Below are 12008 nucleotides of genomic sequence, written 5' to 3' on the forward strand. Positions count from 1 at the left end.
TGATGCACTTTGATCTGTATCTGCACTCGCTGCTGCAGCTAGCGCTTTGGCTCGCTGATTTAGAAAATCAGTTAATAACTGGAATGATGGTAATTCACCACTGGTAGGCGTACTTGTTAACGACAGTTCCCATTGACGCCTTGAGTCTGAGTCAAGTTTCTCACATGTCACATGCACAAGAATTACGTCCCAGTGTTCAACAGGCACATTTAGTGCCTTTAGCACACGCACAGATTCTGTTGTTATGTCCACAAGTTTTCTTAATGAAGATGCACACACTTCACTCACTTTCGGTATACCGAAAAGTCTTTTCAGAGTTTGATTCACTATTTCTCTCTTGTCTTCATATCGGTTTTTTAACAGAGTACATGCCACTTCGTAATTTTGACCGGTTACAGGAATCGACTGAATTAGGCTTGCTGCCTCACCCCGCACAGAAGCCCTTAAATACTGTAGCTTCTGAGCACCTGTCAATGTTTGATTATTATGTACTGATGCACTAAATAAGTCCCAGAATGACATCCATTCATGAATCTCACCATTGAAGTAAGGAAGTTCTAACTTCGGGAGTTTTACATCAGATTTAGCATCACTCGAGTTTGTACCACTGCTTGCTTCTTTTAAGTTCAATAATTTGCTTAACATTGATTCTAATTTATCCTGTATTTCACTAATTTCTTCGTCAAACGCTTCATAGTTCGATTCATCACACACAGTTTCCAATTCATTCACCAGTTCACTACATTTTGTGTCCTGTTCTTTGCATTTTTCAATGTAAAATGTCACGTTGAAGTCTTGGTTATGAATTTGAGTCGCTACTTTCCCCTGAAGTCGGATCACTTCTCTTTTTACGACTGCCTTTTTTCTACGAAATTGTTCCATTGTGAACACACGAAAAGACACAGGCCACGACACGATACGAAATATTACTTACACTAAATACGAACGGAACACGGGAAGAGAAAAGTTCGATTCACACCACTAGAAATCCGGAGGACCTTGGACTGTTTTCCATTGCTAGTTCTTTATCCGGTCCGGCGTGGACCAAAAAATGTACGTAATGCACACACAATAATTGATAGATAACGATGAGAATTTATTTACAAAGAATCAAGACATTAAGAAAGATGTATACATAAGTTGATATAATATAATATAATGTTTCTAGTGGTTTTGGTAATATCACTTGAATATACACGAACACACACACCGTTACACCGATCAGAAAAGCCGCGCGCCACACACTCTTTGTGACCTACATTTTCAAAACAAAAACTATGAGGGCAACAACCTAAAGCGGGAAGACACCTCCCGTGCTATCTATTGAGGCAATTGACAATTAGTTGAATTGACAGTTTTTTTTTTTTTTTTTTTTAAACCAAACAATTCTTGAGTCTCACAATGAAACACATGAGTGCGTAAATATGATAAATCCAAAGGATATAGCAATATCATTTTATAAATATTTCACAAATGTGAAACAAGCTCTTATTAGAAACAAAGAAACTAGTAAAACTAACTTGCTGGAACTAGAAATTAAAAAGTTGAGAAATCGATATTTTTAAAATCGGTAATAGAAAGTGAAATAATCATCATAATAAAACAAATGAAAAATCTGAATTCGACTTGGAGTGATGGAATATTTAATAATTGATGAAAAGTTGTTACAAATACTTAATCAAACTATTATATTATCTGTCAAATATTTCATTCGCAACATCAATTTTTCCCGATAAACTAAAAATTGACAAAATTAAACTGTTATATAAAAAAGATAAATACAATGAAATAGAAAACTATAGACCAGTTTCATTGCTACCCATAATTGGTAAAATTCTGAAGAAAACGACGTTTAATCGAGTAACGGATTTAATTTATAAGTACTCTGTTTTATCTAACACATAACATGGTTTCTTGAAAGATACATCCACTGCAACAGCCATTTTTCATTTTCTTGCAACTTGTGGGAAGTTGCAATAGAAGGAAATTGGAATAATAAAAATTGGTAATAAAACAACGAAATATGTGGAAACCTCGAATTTTCTCGGAGTAAAAATATCTAATGAATTCAATTAGGAATCTCATATAGAAAAATAAGAACAGAGTTAAGAAAACTTCGTTATGGAATTAGATGTGTAAGGGATAAGATAAATGTAAAAACACATAAGTGTACATATTACTCAAATTTTCGCTCTATATTAAAATGTGAGTTGCTGTTCTGGTGAAATACGCGTAGAAATCTTACCATCTTTAGACTGAAGAAGAAAGTAGTAAGAATACCAGCAGGAGTAGAATGGAACTCCCGTGCAGAAATATTTTAAAGAACTTGAAATAATGACTCTTCCTTCGATATTTGTTTGAAACATTAACATATATGAAAAAAGTAGTAGAGAATATATTGTCAACAAAGACATTCACAGTTACAACACAAGAAATAAAGCAGAGATTCGCTTGCATACATACAGAACGAACATATATAATAAATCAGTCACTCGTAAAGGTACTTTATTGTGTAACCTGCTTCCATCATGTATAAAAAATAAGTCTCTATAAACACCTTTAGAATCGAACTTAAATTGTATTTGATATAACAATGCTTTTACTATGTTAAAGAATATATTCAAAATAACATGTACACGTAAAATTTAAGATATACTAGGTATATTAGTAAATTTAGAGTAATCCATGTATAATAGTTATATATATATATGAACGCATGCAGTAAATATGAATATGAATGAATGAATTGATCTTTTCAGTTGATCCAGCAGGTACAAGTAAATTTCGATTAGAAAACTGTATTTGTGGGATTACACGCAAACAGCTATTGCATTTTTTTTTCCAAAGAAATTCATAAATTTTCACGAGTGGTTAGTTCTGTCTACATTTGCAGTATTTAATAATAATATTGCATGATCTTGCTGGGTTACTTTTACATTTAATACAATTGATAAACGAGTTAAGAAACTTTTATAGAAGTGTGACGTATACTTGAGACAAAAAATATCACATATATTTTGCAGTACGTGCTTATATAAATACATCCTTCAGCGAAACTTTTTGTTTCTTTACAGACAGGAAATTACCGCTCATTCTCTCAGTAATTCGAACACTGAGCACAGTATTTTGATATTAGCTTATATTTATAGCCAATGTATTTCTTGTATACTGCACACAATTACCACATCGACTGTGACTATGATCTTAATCTGTGAAACCTCTCTGTGACGGACACCGCTCCTTTGCGGATAAATAATCATGTCTCATCATTGCCCGTTATTGAGAGTTTTCACTGTAACAAGTAACAATGCACTTGCAAACTACTATATGAATTATTGTGCTTATTTTGTTGTTTTCTTCAATAAGAAATTCAATGATCGTTTTTCCTCTTTGTCTAAAAGCACCAAGCTTAGTATCGAATACGAGATTGTTTTTCATTAAACAGTACTATGCTCGGAATAATCATCTTCCTCGAAACGACACGTGCAAACATCAATTCTTTCGATTGAGTGAAATCACGTGAAGAGGCTTGGGTGCATTTTTCTACTCTCGTGTGACTTGGGCCAAAGAATTCTTTCTTTCCTATCTATACCACGCAAAACAGTCATATTCACTGGAGCACCATCCCTGAAAGTTAACTTCAACCACTTACGGCCATCTTTGTCTTTCATACCAACACAAAGAACATGTCCCGAAATGCTTTCCGTGACGACACATTTCCGCACTTTGAATTATAGATGACTGGATTGTAAACTAAAAATTGAATTGTTGCTGGATTTCTTCTTGCCTGCAGTTCTGTTGTTCCTCTCCCTAGTAGGATTCTTCCCTGTAAAGAAAATAATATAAAGAATGATTTAAATCTTACATGTATCACGTATGGGTAAGACAAGAAAAATAATAAAATGTGAGTCTGAAAGGATACTTGGAATGAAAAAGCAAAATCACTTGTTTTAGATTATTATTATTTGTTCTGTTTGTTTTCGATAGCTTCAGTGGATAGAATTTCTTATAAATATTACAAGATAAAGTGTATTATGGCTATTATGGCACACAATATCACACAAAATCATCTCATTATGTTGAAATTTGCTTTAGAAAAAGCATATTTTGTGTGAAATTGTAAAAGAAGTTTCTGCACTTGAATTCATTTCTTCCATCATTTTGAGTTGCGTGATTGTAAAGATACCAGTAGTGTTGTTAGTGAATAATGACAGTGTACTATGATTTAGGTCGTAGTAGTATACTGTATCTCACTTGTCAGTGACAAAATTCTTTAGTCATAATTACAAGCATTTTATATACTCCTATTACATTATTTCTTTAGGTATTTCTGAATGTCATGTTTTACTGTTACAGTATGATGAACATTTAACCCAACTAGAACGTAATATACGGCTAGCACAAGAGAGAGCTCTTGAACAAGCAGAGATAGATTCGTTGGGTACATCACTTGGACCTGAGGAAGAGAACTATACGATAGCTGAAACAGATACACATGTTGAAGTAAGTATATTTTAAATACATAATTTCCAAACTCTTTCCACCCTTCTGCAAACTTGATCAAAACGTGATGGATGACAAGTTCTAGTTAGTTGAAATATTATTTAACAAAATCAAATTAAACGTGTCTGTATTTCCGTATTAACATATAAGTGCAAGCATGATGTTCAAATTTCATTATTTTCTGTTTTTCTGACTTCATAGTTTCAATATCCCCTTTGGTGACACTAAAATATTAATAATGTAAATTTTGTGCAGAAATTTTTTAAAGTATTTAAAAAATAATATGATCACAACTCCCTATCTTATTTATCTCTTGATATTATTTGCGAGTGGAACACCATTAATCAACATATTTAAATTGTTTTCCGTTTTATGTAAAGCTATCATACTGTCCTGCGTGTTTCTTCTCAAGCGTTCTCACATTCTCACATTTTGTGTTCCTCCTATATTTCTTTAATCTAATAGAAATATTTCCTCTTGTATTACCAATATGCCAGATCGGTTTTTCATCACGTTTCGAAACCTAAGTAATGAACGAGATACTATATTAAATTTCACTGGGGAAAACTATTTTTAAGTTTAATTCATTGGGGAAAACAAATGGTTTGTATTGAACTGAATCCTCAACACGAGGACTGGCTTTCCTTATTAATGGTGTCGCATGGAAGAAAAAGTTGAAAGTTTATTCGGCATTGCCGTATTTTTTGTTTAATGTTTTGTATCAAAATTATTCTTACGTTGTACAGTAGAAACCTGGGTAAGGACAATTTACTCTGCTTTGAGAGTTCAATAAAGAAATCATTTAATGGTCACAATCGAACTAGCACAATATTCCCCTATTTTTAGGAGCAAAAGCTGTGCGTGCGTTCCATGAATTGTCATTTTCTATGCAAGTTTGTGCGAAAGCTGATGTTTTGTAGATTCAACTGTGTTCCAAACAACTTGAGTACCCTCCCCCTCTCCCGTTTAAGTATCCGGTATTTCATTATTATTATTATTTGGTTTTATTTAGAGGTACTCTAAAAAGTAATTTCACACTTAACCAGGACCATACTGCAAAATAAACCTTAATTAAAGCTTCTTTACTTATTTTTTCCCCCTTAAAACTATAAACATAAACACTCGAGGTTTTACGCTTGAAACATTTGTCTGTCTGCACACGCGCATTTCAAATTTGAAAAATAAATAAATAAATAAAATAAACGAAAAGGTTAAACAGAAGTTTTCAAAAACTTTAAAAATTTAATTAAATGTGAAAGTGATAGTTAAAAATTTTTTACAGACATTTTAAATGAGTGCAAATAGATTTTAAACTAAAAAAATCAACCAATAATTTCCCATAACATTTAAAGAGTGCGAAGTGTTCAAACCTGAATAATTTTAAACAAAGCAATGTTTAAACAAACAAAAATAAATAAATGAATAAAACAAAGATAAAAAAAATAACAAGAAATTTCAAATTAACAAGAAGTTTGCAGTGTTGTGAAATCAAATTGCACCAAGCATAGATTTCCATTAATGATCTTTCACTATGAGTTGTGACTAGAGTTCAAGATGTGAAATTGTTATTGTTACACATTACAACTTTTTAATCACCTTTCAGGTTTCAAATTCTATTTTTGTTCCACCAATGACATTAGACTATGAATCATAAATACTATCCTATGGTTCAACAAATTTTAAAACTAGAATTTTAAAACAGCGACCAAAAAATTCTAATCAGATGTTTTCAAAGCATTTAAATATTTTAAAATTAAAATTTCAAAGTGATCAGCCAATCAGAGTGCATCAAGCATAGTTTCTCACTAATAATGTTATGCTGTGAGTTGTAACTAAACTTAAACTTAAAATTAATCAGAATGCACCTAGATTAATTTTACACCCATGAATCTAGACTATGAGTCGTAACTAGAATGTTTATAATTTCAAACTGAAATAATAATAATAATAATAATAATAATAATAATAATAATAATAATAATAATAAAATAATAATAATAATAATAATAGTAATAATAATAAACAGTGAGGGAGAAGTTTTTGAAACAACTCTTAATCTAAACTTTTCAGAAACATATGAAGAAAATTAAGCAAAGATTTGAAATTGATCAGCTAATCAAATTGCACGAAGAATAACTTTTGACCCTTTGAGTATAAATTGCAACAAAAATTAAAAGTGTGAAAGTGCTACTGCCGTATTAATCGGCTTTTATAATTACCTGTCAGGTTCCAAGTCATACATTTTTACACCAATAATCGTAGACAGCGTAGTAACTATAGTCTTAAGATTCGACTTTTGAAATTGTCGATTAATCAATAGATTACGGTGATCACCTGTCAGGTTTGAAGTACAAAATTTAAGGACATGGAGCAGCCATACTTACGGAACTTCATACTATGATCTTATACTACCATATCAATTTTTTCTATCTTGACAGTTTTCAGAATTCAAGCGGAACCAATCAAATCGCGCCAAAGGTAAATTTTCACAAATTACCTCAGACTATAATCTTCAAAGGTCAATGTAGACATTCTGATTTGGAGACAAGGATCAACCAATCAAATTCCACTGAAAATAACTTTCCACAAATGGCCTTAGACTTATTGATGATCATAGCTACAAACCCTAAGGTTTAATGTTATTATATATCAATCGATTTTAATAATTACTTATCAGGTCTCGTACCCTAAATTTCGATTTCAAGTCCAAAACTTGAAGTTAGTTAGAGGTAGTGATCAGCCAGTCAAATTATACCAGAGATAAATTTCTACGAATGACCTTAGACTACAATCTTTAAGGTTTAAAGTATGACATTGTGAATCAGAGATAGGGTCAAGCAATCCAATTGCACCAATGACCTTAGACAATGAGTGGTCCTTATATTTCATTAGTGTTAAGCTAATGTATTAGGTCAAAATCCTCAAACTTGAGTTTTGGCAATATTTTACCCATAAAAGGACACAAGTAAGACCGTTCAAATTTAAAAGAGTATACACTTGAGTCCTAGAGAAGAATTACGATTTTTTTTCCAACAATTTGAAAATTTAAGGGTGGGCTAAATATACTCTCCCGATATTTAAGGAGAGAAGGTACACATGTCCAATGAAAGATAATGTGACACTGTATTCATCCATATGATCACATGTTACAATAAACCCTCATCTTTGAACATTTAGCTCATTTACAATTTCTGCCTCATGCTAATTCAATTTTCCGACAAAATTTGAAATTTCCGCCAAATATAAGATGTCACTTTTGACAATGTTAGTAGTAAAGAAGAGGTAGAGGAGGACTAACCAAATTTACAAAAGATTTTACTCGACTCCTAGATAACATCTACCAATATTTATTATTTGACAATTCACAAATGTGAGAAGTAGGCCAATGTACCCATATCCTATGGAAGCAAATTGCTCCTTACGCATCTATATAAACATATAATAAAGCCTCTCCAAAAAGAATATAATTGTAATGTGTCAAAAACCTCCAAAATTTTGAGTTTTTAACAATATTTTACCAATAAAAGGGAAGAAGCAGAATCAACCAAATTTACAGAGATGTACACTCATGACCAAAATTATTGTCGCATGTCTACAATTGTCTTCTTGTAAGAATATTATTTGATAATGATTTTGCAGGATACTTTTAATACTGATACTATGTGTATAATCGGGTAATGTGTATTTGTGGTAAATTTCATATGAAAATAATTATAAATACGAAAATTATAATGAGTAAAATAAAATGTTGCTAAATGGGCAAGAAAATTTTATTTTCGTTTTATTTTTCTTATTTACTGCTCTTTTGACATGAAATTTGCCACATACATGTATTTGCCGATTATACACATACTAACATTATAAGAAATACTGGGCGAATTTTTTATCAAATTATGTTACTAGAACAACAAATGTATAGACATACGACAACAATTTTGTACGAGAGTGTACATTCGACTTCAAAAGAATATTTACCAAATGTTGTGTTTTGACAATTCCAAAATTTAGGGGATGCGCCAGTGTACTCCTTCCCAAAATTTCAGTTATGTTTGTTAATATGCATATGTCTTATAAAAGAGAATGGAATCCTATACTCAATTACATAACCATATAACATGATAAAATTGCATCAAAAGGGATAAATTAGATAAATTATGTATTTTTTGGGCATTTTTAACTCATAAATGGGAAGAAGATGGACCACCAATACTACAGAAGTACATACCTGGTCCTATACTATGATACCATACCAAATTTTTAGTTGTGGCAATTTCCAAACTTTAGGAAGGTGTCCTATGCATGCCTTTTGAAAATTGAGAGTGTTGGCCAACGTAGCAATTACAAAACTTAGAGAACGTGATCCTAGGTACTCCTGAACTATGATCGCTAAGCCAGGCATCCAGGAACACAACAGTTCGATCAAGTGAGGTCAATACTCAGTGGGTAATTGGAGTAATTTTATCTGACTCTCGATCTTTAAATATAGGATATGTCTATTGGCAGCAAAGTGTACTTTCTATTTTGTTCTTATAATGCAGAATTTATTTTCTACATTTATAAGTACAATCTTGTTCAAAAAATCTTGACCACTTACCTCCCTTTATAAGATTGTATTTTGACAACCGTATGTAGGAAATTGAAATGCTTTACCTCCAAATAAAGGTCCTCAATTCGCCTAAGAAAATGAACATTTGTTTTGTTTAATTTCAAATGTGGTTCACAAGTGTACAGGGCTTTTCAAAGTGAGGTGATTTTTTTTAAACAAGTCTGTACGTATACAATCATATTCCATCAATTATTAAACATTCGTAATGGCTTAGTTATGATGATTCGTTTCATAAATTAAAATAAATATTGTTTATTCTTATGTTAAAACTATTTTCACATAAAAATGATGCTGCAACAATTTGCGAAAAATATTTACAGTAAATGAGTTTAAATAAAGCTTTAATATCTCCTTCTTTGGTCATTCTTTCAACCAATTATTCGTATACTTTTTAAGTGAAATATTCGAAGTTATATAAAACAAGATTTTCTCAGAAAAGTGAAAAAGATATTGTGTAGCCGGAGTATAGCTTTTGAGAGAGGAGCATAAAACTGTTCCGGGGTATGAAGGTTGTGCCTTCATGGGAACACCACTGCAAGCACTCCTCTCAAAAAAAAAAAAAAAAAAAAAAAAAAAAAAAAAAAAAAAAAAAAAGTATTAAAGACTGCATTTCTTTATCTAGGAGTTCACAGCAAAATCAAAGACAAGAAAAAAGGACAATCAGAATTCGCTATTCAAATTATCGTAAAGGATAATAATTTGTTTCCAGTACGTTATGGAAATTACGAAGTTTCATGATGCCTAATTCTTGTTTTATGTTGTCACCTTCATATCTATACAATAAAAAAAGAAAGATCCTAAATGGGATGACGATCATGCTCTTACGTCGCTGCTCTATATCTTCTTTTTCGCCAAAATCTTTCGGTTTTGAAGCTAGGGAGGCAAGCAGCTTACTTCCTGCTGCTATCGCTTGATGAAGGAGGTCGTGTGAATCAGTCCTTGCACTTCCGATTTAAGTTAACCACAAAGTAAAACTCCCAATCATCTCCTTCGTCTGGATGTATAAACATGCTTTGCCAACCTCCATCCAAGCTTGGGAAGACTTGAATGACAAGATTGGTCGCAACGTGGTCGGTTACGTATGAACTATCCTGATTTAAGAAGCAAAAAGAAAATGAATATTAACTCTACCTCCTTTCTTTATCTATAATTGTCTACCTTGAGGGATAGTTCACTACTTCCATATCAAAACGAAGTACATGCCACAACCTAAACTCTCGCGTTCAAATTAGGCTTTAGACTCAAAGAAAATCAAATAACAAATCGAACACCGGGAGTTCGCTTTAAATACTCATATTTGCCCATAATATAATCTGTCTTACATGGAAGAAATGACACAATGAATTTGATCTACCAATATGAACTAAAACATGTACAAATATTAAACATAGGCATAATAAAGTGAAACTTGCACTGTTTGTACCAAATATACAATCGTAAAAAAAAAAAATACACATATATAAAATTGCAAATTACTCTTTCCTTAATAGCTTCCCTATCGAGCTAAATGTATATATTTATCTTTGGATAATAATCTTTCGTGCACGTTGTGAGTGGCTAATTTTCGTTGTTTTTTTTTCTCTTTTTCCGATGTGACGGTAAAACTGGCGCACTGATCAAACATTTCACTTTATCTTGTCACTACGATTTTCTTCTATTAATAACGTCCTTGGGACGGTCCTAGTGCTAGCTTCTTGTAGCTGTATCAAGTATACGTTTTTAAAATTACTTACAAATGTCTCTCCTGAGTCGGGATCTTCCCTTTTGTACTGTCCTATAACTGCTGAGTATAAATAAAACTAGTTCAACATCACTAATAAAAGAGAACTTCTGACAAACGTAAACTTGAGTTCGCCGCGGGCTTGGAATAAATATAGAAAAATTCTTCTAGTATTTTCTTAAAAATACGGTTTATGCACAGACCATGGTTTATGTTGAAGTAGTTACCCATACGCAAATTGCATGGTCGCCTCTCGTGCGATTCCAGCCCGATTGCTTGGCGAACTTTTCGGTCACCACAAAGCACGTGACCAGCAAGCAAGTACTGAACATAACACTGTTTCCTATTGGTTGATAATCGAAAAGTTGTTCAATCAAAATTTAACTTGGGAGTGACTGAAGACATTGCATGACATAGCAACTTCTCGAACGTTCCAGACAACTACGCAGAAAGAAATTCCAGTACCTTCGAAAGAAAAGGCTATTGTTCTCCACACGCACACATACACAGGAAAAGTCAGTTTTTGGCGTCGAAGAGATTACGTGTACTGTAAAAGCACTCACATAGTTGCCAACTAATGGATTTATCACTAAGAATTAGTTATAAATTCGATAAAATATGCGCATTAATTTTTCTTGCTTTGAGAGTCTATAGCAAATGGCGTTCACAGAGAATTGGCGATATTGCATTAGCGATATTGTCAAAGAATCCTGGACCGTCACTGTATGATCTTAAGTTTTGGTACACCCTGTATATGATTTACTTCAATTGCATTAGTGCAGATTGGGACACAACACTGGCTTGTTGGGGAGAATATGCCACTGTGACGCTCTTTAAAAACGATTATAGTGAATGTAAAACACTAAGAACATGTATTGAAGAAACTATCCTTTTAGCACTACTAACGAAGCACTGTTGATGGAGTATTATTTACGAAGCACTATTAACGCCAGTTTGCACTACTTTTGTACGCCTCATTATCATTATTGTTATTATTATTTTTAACTAATAGGTAACCTGTATGTTTAGCCACTTGAATTTAAAATCACATTTTTTTAAGCCACTTTTATGTATTCATGAAATGTCTTTTGTCTTTTGATGTCTTTTCATAATTCTTTTTTTTTCTTTCTTTATTCCTATATATGTATATAGTTTTCTTTCGTTATCACTGGTTCTCAC

The 12008-nt window shown here is 32.3% G+C and overlaps 1 protein-coding gene across 4 annotated transcripts in view; it reads left to right on the forward strand.

The window, feature by feature from the left end:
• Taf1 (TATA-box binding protein associated factor 1) overlaps positions 1–12008 on the forward strand; it is a 726438-nt gene that overhangs the window by 601775 nt on the left and 112655 nt on the right. For all 4 annotated transcript variants that reach the window (XM_081728611.1, XM_081728610.1, XM_081728612.1 and 1 more), the window contains one exon: positions 4357–4503. In XM_081728611.1, coding sequence (XP_081584737.1) covers positions 4357–4503 — 147 coding nt within the window. The remainder of the gene's footprint in view (positions 1–4356; positions 4504–12008) is intronic.

The sequence above is a fragment of the Thermobia domestica genome, chromosome 10 (assembly GCF_964235325.1).
Source record: "Thermobia domestica chromosome 10, izTheDome1.hap1.1, whole genome shotgun sequence".
Classification (NCBI taxonomy): domain Eukaryota; kingdom Metazoa; phylum Arthropoda; class Insecta; order Zygentoma; family Lepismatidae; genus Thermobia; species Thermobia domestica.